Below are 18,001 nucleotides of genomic sequence, written 5' to 3'. Positions count from 1 at the left end.
TCATACAATCAAAACACTGAATAATAGGTGCCTATTATGTGAAAAGTATTAAAAAGAATAATCATTTAGAATGTACCCACATGAATCTAATGCTAATATTTAAAATTCAGAGCAAAACTTTGTGTTGATGAGAAATTCATCTAGTGTACTATCTTAAATATAGCAGAAAATCAATATTTAATAAATGCGTAAACAAATATGACTAATTTTAAAACTCTAGACTCAAAAGGAATTTGATGTACTGCAGCAGCTACTTTGAACTAGAATAAGTCCAGGTGAACGATGTACAATTTATCAGTCGTAGTTATCCTAATGGGCTACACAAGAAGCATTCACTCAATCATTCATTCATCCAACTAACAGCCAAGTACTAGGATAGATTTTGAAGTTACATAAAGGAGTAACATACAGGCCTTTCAAGGTCCTACAGTCTAGTGGGTAAAACTGTCTCTGAGGGCCCACCAAGTGAGGGTCAATTCAAATTATAAATGGATTTGTCCTCTAAAGAAAGACATCCTCATTTATTATGACTGGTCAGAGCTTTAATTACCTAAGAGTCATCGGAATACCAGTGGAATTTCTGACAGAGGACACTGATTAATTACGTTGTAATTAACATTGATTTTTTTTTTAAATGTCTATCATGTCTGGACACTGTTTAGTACCTGCAGTTTCTGCAATTTTTCCTCAACCGCTATTTGATTCACAGGCTTATCAGAAAAACTGACAAATTCCTTGGAGAAATTATCCAATGTAGTATTCAGGTCTGTGACGCAAACCTGGTATGAATCATGTTCTCGAACGTGACCTTCCAAGTTTTGCACAGAACCCTAAAAATAAAGCCACAGACAATTTACAAACTATTTCTCTCTGATTTTTTTCACTCACAACATAATTAAATGACTAATAAATAGCTGTTTACAAGTTTCATCTTGAAACAGGAATAGGGCTATAAATTAGAGTTATGATTTTAGAGTTTGAGATATTTCATGCAAAGTCTCCATCTCCCCCTGGCCAAAAATGACTCTTATTGAAAACAATTTGTTTTTTCCATACTTCTTTGCCTTCATTTCCCCTTCATGAAGACAATTTATTTGTCAAGATGTTTATAAAATGAAATACCTACAAATTATATCATTAAATCCTAAACATTCATGATAAAGTAGCTTCCTTAATTATCCTTTGCAATAAAACCAACTACCAATTTCCACACTTGGAAATGAGGCCATGAGATCAAACTAACCTCAGATTCATGTCTTAAAAATCAAACTCCAAACTTGTGTGTTAGGAAAATGTAATCCTAACTCAAAAGTAAAACTACCTTTAGTTTCTCTCCCTGGGATAGGAAAATACAATGACCACAGCTGATCAAAAAGCAGCAACTACTAAACAATTTACAGAAGAACAGGTCTATCTTAACCCCTGCCCAACTTTTGCTATCTGGACAAGCAGGATTTCTTACCCAGGCAATCTTTACATGGCATCTGGCTTTCAGTGTATGAAAAATTATAAACAGTTCTATTAAAAGAATATACTCCCTCAGGACAAGCTGACATTTTACCTCGTAATTATTATTACTATTATTTTTTGAGACGGAGTCTTGCTCTGTCACCAGGCTGGAGTGCAGCAGTATAATCTTGGCTCACTGCAACCTCCACCTCCTGGGTTCAAGTGATTCTCCTGCCTCAGCCTCCCGAGTAGCTGGGACTACAGGCACCCGCCACCATGCCCAGTTAATTTTTGTATTTTTAGTAGAGACGGGGTTTCACCATGTTGGCCAGGATGGTCTCGATCTCCTGACCTCGTGATCCACCTGCCTCGGCCTCCCAAAGTGCTGGAATTACAGGCGTGAGCCACCGCGCCCAGCCTACCTTGTAATTATTTTACTGAAGATCAGACAGGAAGAGCTGAGGGAGAGGCACTGATAAGAAGGTGGATATAAGACAACTGACATAAACTACTAACAACAGATGACGGATGGATGGATAATACTGACACTGTTACCTTCATAGAGATGCCTGAAAAATCTTAACCCATTCTACCCCTAAAGAGGGGAATTTTGATGAGAGAATATAATATCATCATCAACGAATACAATAGCAAAATGAGCTGGATTTATTCCTCCATCCTTGAGAGTTAGGATTTTCATCTAAAAATGATAAATTAGGAGCTGGGCGCGGTGGCTCATGCAGGTAATCTGAGCTATTCCAGAGTCTGAGGCAGGAGGATTATATGAGGCCAGGAGGTCTAGACCAGCTTGGGCAACAAAGCGAGACCCCATTTCTACAAAAATAAAAAAATTAGCTGGGTGTGCTGGCTCATGCCTGTAGTCCTAGCTACTAGATAGGCTGATGTGGGAGGATCGCTTGAGCCTAGGAGTTCGAGGCTGCAGTGAACTATGATTGCAACACTGTACTCTAGCTTGGGTGACAGAGCAAGACACTGTCTCTAAAAACAAACAAAAAAATAAATAAACAAGATCAATTAAATTAGAAAGCTCTCAGTTTACCAAGAGAACAACAGGCCAGGTGTGGCTCACATCTGTAGTCCCAGCACTTTGGGAAGCCAAAGATTTCAAGACCAGCCTGGGCAAAATGGCAAAACCCCATCTCTAAAAAAATACAAAAATGAGCCAGGTGTAGCGGTGCATGCCTGTAGCTCCAACTACTCGGGAGGCTGAGGCAGGAGGATCACCTGAGTCCACAAAGGTTGATGCTGCAGTGAGCTGAGATCATGCCACTGCATTCCAGTCTGGGCAAAGAGAGAGACCCTGTCTCAAAAAATAAAATAAAATAAAATAAAATAAAACAAAATGAACAACAACAGAAAGTTCCACATATGTCTTGCATACTTATGTGTAATTAGAACAATCATTTAAAGCATTATTTTGACCACCTCACCTGCAGTTGTTGAAGAAGACTTTCATGTAGATGCTTTATTTCCAGCCAAGGCTCTTCACTGAAGCTGGGATTTTTAGTGCACTCCAAGAGGTAATTTCCTTGAGATTTTAACTCCTTTAGCAAGGATGTCAAATCTTGTGCTTTCTTGAGGAATTTCTTATAAATCTTTAACTGAGCTTTCTTCTCCTGCAGACCATGTTGTAGAGCAAAACCTGCTTCCTGTTTCTTCTTTAGTTCTATGAGCATTAATCTCAGATCTTCCTTACTTTGTAAATATTTCTCTCCTTCTAGTAGAAGCTTTTCTTGATGGCTAAATTTCACAAAATATTTTATAAATGAAATGATATTTAGCAAAATGGACTAGCATTTTGCATATTGTGTAACATATATCTTAATAAACATTAAAATAACACTAATATACACTGTTTCCAGACACTCTTGATATTAGAACATTCTAAATAACACTGTTTAGCTCAGAAACCAAGACAGAAAGTATTGGAGTATTACTAAAAAATAATTGTTTTCTGTTACATAATTTGACCAGAGAATATTTAATAATTTAGATTTCAAACAAGTCCCAACAGTTTCTATTAATTATATTTTCCCATATTTTACTTCTTCACAAAGTAAAATAAACATTCAGTATATTAACCAACTAACTAGTTTATGCTTTCTATAGCTTAAAATTAAGATCTGATTGGCTCTTCAGACAAAACATAAAATTCACATTTCTAAATACTAAAATGTACCATTGTAGACATGATATGAATTAAGAATTTTCACTAGAATTACATTCGTTGGATTCAGCCAACATTTATCAATGTTCACATATTTAAGAATTTCTTAAAATAAATATTTAAGAGCATTAATTATTCTACAGTGATACCACGCAGATAATGAGGTTGTCTGGTTCTGGTTTCTGTCTCTGACACTGTGGATGTCCCTGACATTACTGACTTTCTTTATATCCAAACCCAGGAGGCAGACAAAACATACTCGTTATGGCTTCACTGGGCAATGGGAAATGATGCAAGTGGTGCAGGCATGCCCTTTACCTTAGGTAGGTACTAGCTAAATGGAGTGTGTTGTCCCACTGGTTGCTGATATCAGTGAGGGTCTTCTGAACCAGCGGGGCCTCGCTGCTCTCAACCTGCTTCATGATGGTCTCTATTCTGGCATCCCCTTCAGGCTTCAGCAAGATGATTTCCTGAATTAAATAAAAGAGATTTCATAATGTCATTTGCATTACTTAGAGATACTACATGGTATCTCTTTATTTGTAAGCTTCATATAGAGATTCTATCCGTAGTGTATATTTCAACATAATCTTTTCATTTTTATATGTACCCAAAAGACAAAGATATCTCTCTTCACATTATATACAGTTAGTTCTCCATAAATATTTGTCAGTTTGAGCTGACTGCATTCCTGTCCTTCTCTAGATTTTCAATACTTCCTTTATGCCCCCAAAACCCCGGCCAAACCTCTTCCTATCCACTCTATTATTTATGGATGAAGAGTTATGATAACAATCTGATAAGACATTTTTATAACCTAAGCATTGGCTTATGACTTCCCATAGGAAAATGCAGTGTCCCTCATGCCAACTCTTGTTTCTCTACCATGACATAATTAATTCTCATTCTCACTTTCTCTGGGAAACCATCTGGATATAATCCCAGATGACTCTGATTATTTACTAAGTCTCACCAACCTGAAGAGCTCACGATTTTTGACCATTTCTTCCTCTAAGAATGCTTCAACGAATGTGATTTCAATTCTCCTAGAGTTCTTTTGAAGCACAAGTGCTTCTGTCCCCTGTATTTTTATCTAGTGATTGAATTTTTTAATTTACTATAATTAAATTTTAATTTTTAAAATTGTTTATTGAATCTCCCCTTAGATAAAAAGGGAGCCCAAGGGAGCCTGAGACTTCCTTGCTTCCCCGCCCACTATCTAATAACCTTTTATGAACCATATCCACTCTGAAGAATTCCCCTGCCTCGACATTGCTGATGCTTCTGCTACACTGACATATGTTCTTTTGACATCCCAGCAAACTCCCCTCCACCAGCAGCTCTGATCCATTGTCTTTATCTCAATTCTTCTGCACTCAGTGAAGAGGGACAATAGGCACTGCTCTCTCTAAGACAGGACATGCTTTCTCTCTTTCATTTGCATTGAAATAATTTTAGATTCGTCACAACCCTTCTTTTTTGTAAGCTCAGTGATCTGAATTTCTTCAACCATTCCACAGTGATCTGATTTTCCATTAAGAAGCATTTAGATTTCCTCTAAATCTTTTCAAAACTAGAGTTCACTCAGATTTCTGAAATTTAGTTTCCATAGTTATACCTTGATTTTTTGGATTCTTTCCTCAAGTGGCATTTTGCCTTCGGATGAATTCAAAACCATAAGGGACTCTTTAATCTCCTTTATCCAATGAATTACATCATGTGCAAGATCATTAAATCTCTGGTCCTCTGTGGGTGGTAACTTATCCTCTTCCTCGATTTCACTTAGTTGTCTCAGTAATGTCTGGTATCTATCCATCAAACATGTTGACTCCATTATTATATCTTCTTCTTCAGTAAACCCATATTCCTTCAAAGAGTTGTTCAACTGGGCCACAGATTCAAACTGTTCGCTGTAAATTCCAAATACCATTTAAAGTTTATAGGAGTAACCACACCATGGAAGAAACCATATTCCCAGGTAATATATTTCATACAAGATCAGCTATACCTCTTTCTAGCTAAAGCTTGGCAGAACAGCTCAGTTTTCTCCCCTGATTCTTCCATTCCTTTCCATTTCTCTTCTTGATTAGTCATCCACTTACTCAGGTTTCTGTGGTCATCCTGGAGTCTAAAAGAGCATTACCCACGTTTAAATACAAAATTAGCAAAAAGTGTTTATACCAAAGAAAAGGATGGCACAAACGTTGTGACTCAACCAGGTTTTTATAATATATGTTTGTTACAATTTAGAGAGAATTTAATTTGTAATATAACAAAATCTAAATAACAGCCTATATGATAGCGGGGTTCTATAGTATTAAAGAAAACCACACGAATGTCTCATAGAGAACAGGAAACAAACAGAAAACTTTTTTCAGACTATCCCATGAATCTTTGCTACATTAAATAATGTGAAGATTTTCCCCAAATTTTTATATTTCTAGCACCAAACCTGGATTGAAAAGTACGCCTTTTGTGTGTGAAATTTGTGTGTACTGCATATCCCAGTGCTCTCTGTGCTGAGGCAGAGTACAAGTAAAGATACGGTTAGAAAACATGTTATTTAGATATCACCTTTATCTCCTACCTCAGTAACTGCTGCAAGGAGTCTTCAAGCTCCTTTGCTCGAGCCTGGCATATGGACTCCATTTTTTCTAATTCGAATTCCTGACCCACGAGCCAACTGGTTAGCTCCTTCACACGTGCTTTGGGCAGATGCTTCTTCACATGCTTCAGTACACTGTCCACCTGCTTTATTTTACTGTTTCTTCCTTCAAGAGTCAAGAAATCCTTCAGAAAGACAAAAAGTCCATTACAATCTCCAGGTAAGTCTGAATGTGGACTCTGCCACCCTCACAACACTTTTCCAAACCAGTACACAGACATTCCACCTTCTTAAGATCCTATACAAAAGAAGGGTGATGGAGATGTGGCTCTCTCCAATGGCAGATGATTTATAATAGTTCTAGAACGCACATGTACATTTACATTTACTTCTGACTTCCAAGGAATTATATCAAGCAAAGTAACACAGAGCCACTGGGAAGATCAGCAGGAGCAAGACCAGTTACATTTTCCTATCCTGGCTGTGTCCAACTTCTCCACAGACTATTCTGTATTTAACGTTGCCCAAATTAGAATTCTATCTCAATGTTTATGTTTCAAGGTTTGGGTATCAATTGTTAAGGCCCATGCAATGGGGAAAATTAAAGGCAAACAAGCAAACAAAAAAAAGATGGGACTTCAAATTGTTAAAAGAGAAGAGAGGTGATTCTATCAGTAAAGAATGGTACATCAAAGCAAGGAATTAAACAGGGAACATTTAGTGCCATTGATAAGCTTAAGAACATAACTTATCTTCAAAACATTAAAGTGATCAAGATTTTAGGGTACCATAGGCCTTTCATACGCCCCCATGAACTCTGCCTTTCATTTCAGGATATCCTCCACCACGTTCCAACCAGAAATGTACTGAAGTTCAGTGGCAATTTTTAAAAGAAATATAACGGGGAAAAGATGTATAAACAAGTCAAAATTCCTCTTTCAAGAAAGGGGATTTTAAAGTCCAAATTAGGTCTTTATTTTTTATCAAACATGATTTGAACACAACTGAATTCACCAGTGGACACTAAATTAAACAGTATCTTAGAATATATGTAAAAGTAGAGATTCTGTAAGCCATTTGTACACATATCCAATAAATAGTCTTAAATATTTGGGAAAAGGCCAAGTTATTTGGGAATATTATCTCTTACGTGAAAATATTAGTGAGTCAAAGTACTTATTACTCTATTTCTTTTTTATTTGAGACAGGGTCTCACTCTGTCACCCAGGCTAGAGTGCTGGAGTGCAGTGGCATGATCTCAGCTCACTACACCCTCCTCCTCCCAGGCTCAAGCAATCCTCTTACCTGGGACTACAGGTACTTGCTGCCACCCCCAGCTAATTTTTGTATTTCTTGTAAAGACAAGGTTTCACCATAAACTTAGTGAACCTTTCGCCAAGGTTCGAGACCCAGGCTGGTCTCGAACTCTTGAGCTCAAGTGATCCACCCGCCTCAGCCTCCCGAAATGCTAGGATTACAGGTGTGAGCTACTGCACTCAGCCTCCCTATTTATTAGAGTTCTATGCCTCCAGTATTTTAGTATTGGAAATTTTTATAAAAAATGTACATATATCTCTTACAGAAAGTTTTTGTAGCTTTTGTTCCACACTCTTTTTTGTTTCTGATGATTCAAAACACTCCTTAAGGTTCATTTTAATGTTGTTGAACCAATCATTAAAGTTCTTGCATTGATCTGCAGGGGGGGAAAAAAGCTCTATTCATTCAAGGAAGACTTCATATATCTTGTTAAAGTGAGAGATTTTGAAACTTGTTTCCCATGCCATAGATACACATTATCGTGAAAGTGGTAATAAACTCTGAAACCTTTCACCAAGGTTTCAGACCCAGGCTGGTCTCAAACTCTTGAGCTCAAGCGATCCACCCGCCTCAGCCTCCCAAAGTGCTAGAATTACAGGCGTGAGCTACCGCGCCCAGCCTCCCTGTTTATTTAGATACAGTTCTACACCTCCAGTATTTTTACTACAATTAATCAAATAATTGTAGTGTATTTTCTATACCAAACGTCCAAGCATACAGGATACTCAAAGACACTGCCCGGACAGCTTGTGCACCAGTATTTCCCCAGACTCACCAACCACAGTGAGCAGGTCAAACACTAGGACCTTGGTGACTTACCTTCAAGAAAGAAAGAAAGATTTGGAGCTTGCAAGAACTAGATGTTATTTATGTCAAGCATAAATCAGTCTTTGCTCCCAAAAGATTTAACTGATCATTATTTCCTTAAACGTAGTCTGTGCAAACCATCTCCAAGTCAGGCTTAGATTAGCCTTTGTGTTCATAGTACTACATTCATACTTCAAGAGTCCCAGAAACAAAATAAGAGAAATGTTGCACTCACCATTCAATAACTTAGAAAAGTGATCTTGTAAAACACTTTTTTTGGTATTAAATAAATCACTGACACTTTCGTATTGCTTTTTCAATTCAGAGAGTTCAGGAGTCAGACAACCTATTTGATTCTCAAGTAATATCATACTGTGTTTTTGCTGTAGAATTTGCTGTTGTATCTCCTAAAGGTATAAATAAACAACAACCATTAAATCTTAAAACAGGCTCAAATTACACAAAGCATATTAGATCTCAATGGTTTGTAAAAATCTCAATGACTCTCAGTTGAGTGGATTCACTTTCTCTTTGCTAGTAAATGTATGATACGATGCAAGTTAATATCAATTAATTATCATCCACAAGGCAATTCAAAGATGAAAATGTTAAATATACAAAAGTGGTTTTTCTGAGTTTTCTTCTTCAATTTTTTTTTTCTATTTTTATTAACTCTTAAGAGCTCAAGACAACTGTAAATAGTGTGAAAATATATCTGAACCACAGAAGACAAGCAGCTGGGTAGCACCTCTAGTTTAGTGAAGATCTCCAAGCTGTCAGAAGGAGACAGGGCTTTTAAGAGGGATTCAGTCATCCCGATCTGGGTCTTGGCTTGGTCGAGATCCTCCCTTAGCTCAGCAGTGCTGCCACTGAGTGCATGGCAGTTGGATTCTCCTGTTAAACACTTCTGTACATGTTCCATCTTGTTCAAAATAGAGGACTCCATGACCTGAAATCATGAAACATATGAAGTAGTATAATGGTCATTATTTAACTACATTTAAGACAACTGTATTGCTAGAGAATTGGTTGAGATTACTTCATTTCAATGTGAAATGCATTCTTCTCACTGTTCTACATTTTTCTATGTCACTGATACAATTTGAATTTTGCCTTCAAAGGATAAACCATAACATAAAAAACTGAGATGGATATTCTGACTTTTTTCTAAGAGACAAACTTGATCTTTCCCCTCAACACAAGTTTAATCTAGCATACTAACTAAGGTGCTATCTCATGGTGCTCATGACATAAAACATAAATAAAAACATAAATAAAAAATTAAATAGCCAGCTTTTTATTGAGTATTTATGATCTACACAGCATTGTGGTAAGCACTTTGTGTACAAAATACAGGCTTAAGAACGTTAAGTAACTTGTCCAAGATCATAAAGCTAGTAGGTAGTACAGCCAGAACCTCACCCAGAAGGTCTTAACTCCAGCGCTCATATTCAACCACTATGCACCTAGCTCTAAGAAAAACAAAAACACATCTCTTCACACAACAGAAAATCATACTTGGGGCAATCTCTCTCTTTCTCCATCTAGCAAATAATAAACCTAGGATGACTTGAGTGAAATTCTCCTTCCTATACCCAAGAAACACATAGAAAATCATCATTACTTTACATAGACGCACAGGCAACATTTGCCCTCCATACCTGAGGCCTGTGAAATAGGTGAGGGGAAAATAAAGGAATACAAAAATATAATATCATTCATGCTAAATATGGAATACATATATTTAACTATATCCACTATTAGAAATTTGGTGGGACTTAACATAGGAATTGAATAAATGATCCTAATTTTATTTTAGGTTTAGAATGCATGGTTTACAAGCGTTATTTCAGAGGCTATAGGGCAAGTTTGTCCAATCCACGGCCCAACACAAATTCCTAAATTTTCTTAAAACATTATGAAATTGTTTTGCTATTGTTAGTGTATTTCATGTGTGGCCCAAGACAATTCTTCTTCCAATATGGCCCAGAGAAGCCAAAAGACCGGACACCCCTGTTATAGAGAATCTTTAATTGGGCCTTTTTTTCCCTCTTTTAGAGACAGGGTCTTGCTCTGTCACCCAGGCTGGAGTGCAGTGATATGATTATGGCTTACTGAAGCCTCAATAACTGAAACTTTTAAATAAAAATTCTTACCTGCAATTCAAGAGGTATTTCACTGCTTTGGAGCAAAAACTGTATTTCAGCCACTCTTCTAGAAAATTCTGAAGTTTTTTGTTCATGGACTTGTAATTCTTCCTAAAACATGTAATTTTAAAGGAGAGTGTCTTTTTATTTCATACCTTATTTTCTGATACCCATAATTACTAGTGTTTATATACAGAAACTGAGAGACCCCTTGAATTTCCCATAATCATGTGTCTCAGTGTCCTAGAAGTTACAAATCCAAGTGCCTTCAGGGGTCAGGCAAATGCTACAACCAAGTGTCTTTCTAGGTATAAGACAAGAGAAAGGCTAGGCCTGTGCCATGAGAGAATGCACAGTCTGCCTTAAGGCATTCAATTTCATGAACGTATTTATAAATTGCATACCCCATGTGTGCGCATCCGCACGCATGCGCACACACACACACACATACACGCACACACAATTTTAGCAGATTTTGGCCCACAGCTGTCAGTTTACAATTCTTAACATCAGATTTTTAAACAACCTGTAATCCAAGACAAATTTAATAGAAATGATTAATTTATACTTAGAAAATCATAGTTTTACTTAATACCTATTATAATATATCCAAGAAACTCGAAATCTCCAAACAGTTAAAACCCTTTTTCCAAATGTGTAAAAATAAATACATAAATTAAAGAGTGAATAAAAGTGAGAATTAGAGACAAAATAAGATTTGAGGCATTAGCATACATTCTTATGTTACGTTGAACCATATATAACTGGCAACAGTCGGCTGCTTTCTGACCTAGCAAGAGAGCAAATTTTTTTTTTTTGGGAGACGGAGTCTCCCTCTGTCGTCCAGGATGGAGTACAGTGGTACCATCTCTGCTCACTGTAACCTCTGCCTCCCCAGTTCAAGCTATTCTCCTGCCTCAGCCTCCCACGTAGCTGGGATTACAGGCACCCACCACCACACCCAGCTAATATTTTTGTATTTTTAGTACAGACAGGGTTTCACCATGTTGGCCAGGCTGGTCTCAAACTCCTAACCTCAAGTGATCTGCCTGCTTCAGCCTCCCAAAGTGCTGGGATTACAGGTGTGAGCCACCACACCCAGCTGACAACAAATTTATATGATTCAAACAAGTAATATGTAAACAAACAAGAAATTAGGAAGAATTCTTCCTAGAGGTGAAAGAGAAATAACTTTGATTCTTTCCAGATGCCACAACCTGAGATTGTTGTTTTAAAAAGTAGTTTTTCTTGCAGCTGTATAAAGATGGTGATACATAGCCATGTATTTTTTCTAATCTTTATAAGGCATTGTTTAATTCAAATACAAAGAAGGTTGTCTATAATCATGGTCTAGATCAGAGGTTAACAAACTATAGCCAGAGGGTTGATATCCTGTTTTTATAAATAAAGTTTTTACTGGAAACCAGCTACTTTCAAGCATTTATATTGTCTCTCACTGTTTTCATTCTCCAACAGCAGGGGTGAACAGTTGTGGCAGAGGCAAATGATCCACAAGCCTAAAATATTTACTATATGGCCCTTTAAGAAAAAGTCTACTGGCTGGCCTAGTGACTCACACCTGTAATCCCAGCACTTTGGGAGGCTGCGGTGGGCAGACCACAAGGTCAGGAGTTCAAGACCAGTCTGACCAACATAGTGAAACCCCGTCTCTACTAAAAATACACAAAAAATTAGCCAGGCGTGATGGTGTGCGCCTGTAATCCCAGCTACTCAGGAGGCTGAGGCAGGAGAATCACGTGAACCCAGGAGGCGGATGTTGCAGTGAGCCGAGATTGTGCCACTGCACTCCAGCCTGGGCGACAGAATGAGACTTTGCCTCAGAAAAAAAAAGAAAAGAAAAAGTCTGCCACCCCCTGGGGTCTGTTTCACTACCCAGGAGCAATTATGCATTTAGTTGGTGCTGTTGCTAGGAATTCTTCATCTTTTTCATACTACCAATCCCTTTGGCAATCTGGTGAAGCCTATAGATCCCTTGTGTAATAGCATTTTAAAAATAAAGCATAAACTAATGTAGAATTACAAAGGAAAAGAATTACATGATAATTATCAAAATATTAAAAACAATTTGTGATACATAATACTAGCACATGTTTCCCTATTATATAACAAGATCTAGCAATAGACCTACTAAATCCTATACTTTCAAAGTAGTGGTAAGGGTAATAGATTCAACAATTGAATAATGATCCAAAAATATCTGTGATTTTCTTGATAACAAAGTCACATATGAGCATCGTAATATGTTTGTTGACTATATTCATAAAAAATAAAAATAAAAAAATGTCAATTGTGTACCAAGCATGTATTTTATCTGTTAAATTACCTTCAGCCTTTCTCTGTCCTCTTCAGTCAATTGATGTAATTCCATTTTTTGAAGGGCCTTTTCCGTCCCCTCATCAATGACATTTTTTAAGTTAAAAAGTTTGTCCCACAAAGCTAGAGCTCGACCAAGATTTTCATAGTAGTCTTCTGTCTTTTCATTTATCTACCATAATTTAAAAAGAGAAACAACACATGTAGCTGTGAAAAGTTTGAAAACCACCGTTTCAGCCAAACACTGTTTTAAAATAAAATTTTAGTTTACTATTACTGGATAATTTGCTTTATTCGTCAACAAAAATTTGCTTTAACATATCATGTAGTTCTTTCTCTTAAAAATTAAAAATAAAACGTACCTGATTTGCTGCAGCTTATATGCAATTTAAATCAACAATCTTCCTAATTTCTTTTTCTTTTTTTTTTTTGAGATGGAGTCTCACTCTGTCACCCAGGTTGGACTGCAGTGGCGCCATCTTGGCTTACTGCAACTTCCGCCTCCTGGGTTCAAATGATTCTCCTGCCTCAGCCTCCCGAGTAGCTGAGATTAAAGACATGCACCACCATGCCCAACTAATACTTGTATTTTTAGTAGAGGTGGGTTTCACCATGTTGGCCAGGCTGGTCTCGAACCCCTGACCTCAGGTGATCCACCCATCTCAGCCTCCCTCCCAAAGTGTTAGGATTACAGGTGTGAGCCACCACACCTGGTCTAGTCTTCTTCATTTCTAAACTACATTTTTTTTTTTTTTTTTGGTTAAATGGTGCTTTTAAAAACCCAGATGATAGCCGGGCGAGGTGGCAGGCACCTGTAGTCCCAGCTACTCCGGAGGCTGAGGCAGGAGAATGGCGTAAACTCGGGAGGTGGAGCTTGCAGTGAGCCGAGATCGCGCCACTGCACTCCAGCCTGGGTGACAGAGCGAGACTCCGTCTCGGAAAAAAAAAAAAAAAAACCCCCAGATGAAAACATAATGCAGATGAGTTCTTAGTTTGTAATTAATAAAAACTAGTAATATCATTACTACTCAACCAAAATTACATTAAATATGTAGTTAAATATCAGCATACTGCATGAACAGGCAATACATTAATGAACTTATCTTTAAAAAGCCAAGTATGTATTTCTATATGTACAAGATGATGAACCCATCTGTTAGTAGTCCCAACTCTGGGGTTAAAATTAATTCCTAAGTTTTATATAATTTGAACATTTTTACAATGAGTATTTTCGAATCTTGAATTAAATAAAAATACTAAAGACACAAAAAAAATTGGAAACAAAATTAAATTTGCAGTCAATGAAATTATCACTTACATCAAGCCATCTATCCACAATAATATTAGCCTCTTTTTCAAAAGGGGGTTCTTCAAAAGTTTTCATTTTATTTAGATAAAATTGTAGATTTTTGCAGATCTGGTTTATCTTGTCTACAACTTCTAAATGCTCATTAAATTCTTCTTTGACAATTTCAATCTGTAAAAAAGATATGAAAGTTATTTTTGATATATTGATATAGACAAACAGCTAAGAATCACAATTCTATTGTTGGATATTAAGCTTAAAAACAATATCCAACAAAGCGTAATACCTTCTTACATTGTTCTTTTTTAAAGTAGGCTTTTATTGTCCCACTTTCTCAATGAAAAGTTTTTAGCATCCTAACCATTGGTTCAATGTTAATCCTATACTCAAATTTCCTCCCACTTGGCATGATGAAATTTTTATAGTGGTCTAAAACCATATTTCTTATCCATGTGAAATAAGATTCTACCTGCCAAAAAAAGCATCTGCATTCAATGGCATTAAAAAAAAAAAAAGACAGTCCCTACATCTGCCTAATGAGAATCATCTTTTTGATATCAAAGAACCTAAGCACTATCTGAATAAAATACACAGAACTCTAAGACATCTTGGATTCTAATCACTGGGATTAGATCACTGGGAACTAATCACTGGGAAACTAAGCAACATACTTCTAAATATGAGTCAAAGAGGAAGTCTCAAGAGAAATTTTTAAATACATCAAATGGAATGAAAATAAAACACGAAAACTTGTGTAGCACAGTTAAAGTATTGCTGAGAGGGAAATTTATAGCACTAAATGCATACATTAAAAATGAGGAAAAATCTGAAATCAATCATCTAAATGACCACTTCAAGAATCTAAAAAAAGAACAAAATAAACCCAAAGCAAGCAAAAGGAAGGAAATAATAAAAATTAAAACAGAAATCAATTAAGTTGAAAATTCAAGAACATTAGGAAAAAAATCAATAAAATAAAGAGCTAGTTCTTTCAAAAGATCAGTAAAATTGATAAAACTTCTAGAAAGACTGACAAAAGCAAAGAGAGAAGAAAGTAATACCAGTACTAGGAATGAAACAGGGATACCACTACAGACACTACAGACATCAAGCAGATAATAAGAGAATGCTACAAATAACTTTACACACAAAAATTTGAAAACTTCGAGGAAATGGACAGATACTTTGAAAAACACTACTGCAACTCATCCAATATTAAATACATAATGTGAATTGCCCTATTAATATTAATGAAATTGAATGAATAATGTAGAAGCTCCCCAAAAAGAAATCTACTGGTCCAGATGGTTTCACTAGAGAATTTGATCAAACATCTAAAAGAGATTTAACAGCAATCATATACAATCTCTCCTGGAAAACTGAAGAGAAGGAAACACTCCCAATTAATTTTATGAAAGCCAGTTTTACAGTACCAAAAAGAAACTACAATATCTCTCAAGGATATTTACACAGAAATCCTTAATAAAATATTAGCAAATATAATTCAAGAACACATATAAAAAAAGGAATTATAGGCCGGGCGCGGTGGCTCAAGCCTGTAATCCCAGCACTTTGGGAGGCCGAGACGGGCGGATCACGAGATCAGGAGATCGAGACCATCCTGGCGAACACGGTGAAACCCCGTCTCTACTAAAAAATACAAAAAATTAGCCGGGCATGGTAGCGGGCGCCTGTAGTCCCAGCTACTCGGGAGGCTGAGGCAGGAGAATGGCGTAAACCCGGGAGGTGGAGCTTGCAGGGAGCCGAGATCGGGCCACTGCACTCCAGCCTGGGCGGCAGAGTGAGACTCCGTCTCAAAAAAAAAAAAAAAAAAAGGAATTATATACCATGACCAAATAAGGTTTATTCCAGGAATGCAAGCCTAGTTTAACATCCAAAAATCAATCAATGTAACCCACCATTTTAACAAGCTGATGGAAATAAATTATATAATCATGTCAGTTAATGCAGAAAAAGCACACAAAATGATATAACCACTCTGAAAAACATTCTGATAGTTTCCTTAAAAAATAAACATGCAAGCTGGGCGTTGTGGCTCACACCTGTAATCCCAGCACTTTGGGAGGCCGAGGCGGGCGGATCATGAGGTCAGGAGATCGAGACCATCCTGGCTAACACGGTGAAACCCCGTCTCTACTAAAAATACAAAAAATTAGCCGGGCGCAGTGGCGGGCGCCTGTAGTCCCAGCTACTCAGGAGGCTGAGGCAGGAGAATGGCGTAAACCCAGGAGGCGGAGCTTACAGTGAGCCGAGATCGCGCCACTGCACTCCAGCCTGGGCGACAGAGCGAGACTCCGTCTCAAAAACAAACAAACAAACAAACAAACAAACAAAAAATACAAAAAAATTAGCCGGGGTGGTGGCGGGTGTCTGTAGTACCAGCTACTTGGGAGGCTGAGGCAGGAGAATGACATGAACCCAGGAGGCGGAACGTGCAGTGAGCCGAGACTGCACCACTGCACTCCAGCCTGGGCAACAGAGTGAGACTCCATCTCAAAAACAAACAAACAAACAAACAAACAAACAAAAAAACCCTGCAGGCCAGACAGTGCCATTACAGCAGTGGCTCATGCCTGTAATCCCAGCACTTTGGGAGGCCGAGGCAGGTGGATCACCTGAGGTCAAGAGTTCGAGATCAGACTGACCAATATCGTGAAACCCCATCTCTACTAAAAATACAAAAAAATTAGCCAGGTGTAGTGGCATGCACCTGTAGTCCCAGCTACTCAGGAGGCTGAGACAGGAGAATTGCTTGAATCCAGGAGGCGGAGGCTGCAGTGAGCCAAGATTGTGCCATGGCACTCCAACCTGGGCAACAGAGCAAGACTCCATCAAAAAACAAACGAACAAACAAAAACAAAAAACCCCATGCAATTAACATATGACCCAGCAAGCACACTCCTGGACACATCCCTGAGAAACAAAAACTTATATTCACCAAAGACTCCTTCACAAATGTTTACAGCAGCTTTATTCATAATAGTCCAAAATTGGAAAGAAGCCAGATGTCCTTCAGTGGGTGAAGAGTTAAACTGTGACACATTCATACCATGGAATACTGCTCAGCAAGAAAGAGAAACAAACTATCAATATATGGAAGAACCTGAATGAATCTCCACAGAATAATCTATGTGAAAATAGCCAATCCCAAAGTTACATACTATATAATTTCATTTATATAGCATTTTAAACATAGTAAAATTATAGAAATAGAGACTATATTTGTGGTTGTCTGGGATTAGAAGGGGTGGGAGGAAGAGGGAAGTAGATGGGGCTAGAAAATGACAAGAAGAAGAATCCTTGTAGTGACAAAAATGTTCTTTATCTTGACTGTATTGATGTCAATATCCTGATTGTGATATTCTAGTTTTACAAGATTTTACCATTGGGGAAACTCAGTATAGGATACTTGGGATCTCTTTGTATTACTTTTGTATGTGAGTCTACCATTATCTCAAAATAAAGGTTAATTTAAAAATTAATATTAAATAAAATCTTTAAAATGAAAAATCAATAACTGGGGAGGTTTGTCTTCCAACTAGATGCTGATTGATACTATTTGATCCACTAGATGCTATTTGATCTCAGCTGGCAGAGCTGAGATCAAAACCCAGGCCTTCGCTCTCCTGGTTCAGAACTCTGCACTGGAACACAATAAATGTTTGTCCACAAAGATGGAAGTAGAGGCCATTATCCTAAGAGAAATAACTCAGAAAGTCAAATACCGGTATGTTCTCACTTATAAGTGGAAGCTAAGCAAAGGGGGAACACAGACATATGGAGTAGAATAATAGGCCTTAGGGACTATAAAAGGTGAGACAGTGGGA

The 18,001-nt window shown here is 37.4% G+C and overlaps 1 protein-coding gene across 6 annotated transcripts in view; it reads right to left on the bottom strand.

Annotated features, from left to right (window-relative positions):
- Positions 1-18,001, bottom strand: part of SYNE2 (spectrin repeat containing nuclear envelope protein 2) — a 376,660-nt gene that overhangs the window by 195,647 nt on the left and 163,012 nt on the right. For all 6 annotated transcript variants that reach the window (XM_028851601.2, XM_028851602.2, XM_028851605.2 and 3 more), the window contains exons 33-44: positions 14,166-14,324; positions 12,858-13,019; positions 10,523-10,624; positions 9,115-9,315; positions 8,602-8,773; positions 7,823-7,935; positions 6,225-6,427; positions 5,646-5,765; positions 5,256-5,547; positions 3,956-4,107; positions 2,901-3,210; positions 666-830 (exon numbers count right to left, since the gene is read on the bottom strand). In XM_028851601.2, the coding sequence (XP_028707434.2) occupies positions 666-830; positions 2,901-3,210; positions 3,956-4,107; positions 5,256-5,547; positions 5,646-5,765; positions 6,225-6,427; positions 7,823-7,935; positions 8,602-8,773; positions 9,115-9,315; positions 10,523-10,624; positions 12,858-13,019; positions 14,166-14,324 (2,151 nt within the window). The remainder of the gene's footprint in view (positions 1-665; positions 831-2,900; positions 3,211-3,955; positions 4,108-5,255; positions 5,548-5,645; positions 5,766-6,224; positions 6,428-7,822; positions 7,936-8,601; positions 8,774-9,114; positions 9,316-10,522; positions 10,625-12,857; positions 13,020-14,165; positions 14,325-18,001) is intronic.

Source organism: Macaca mulatta, chromosome 7, assembly GCF_049350105.2.
Source record: "Macaca mulatta isolate MMU2019108-1 chromosome 7, T2T-MMU8v2.0, whole genome shotgun sequence".
NCBI lineage: Eukaryota > Metazoa > Chordata > Mammalia > Primates > Cercopithecidae > Macaca > Macaca mulatta.
Note: the sequence above shows the minus strand (reverse complement) of the source record. Positions and strands in the feature narration are given on the sequence as shown.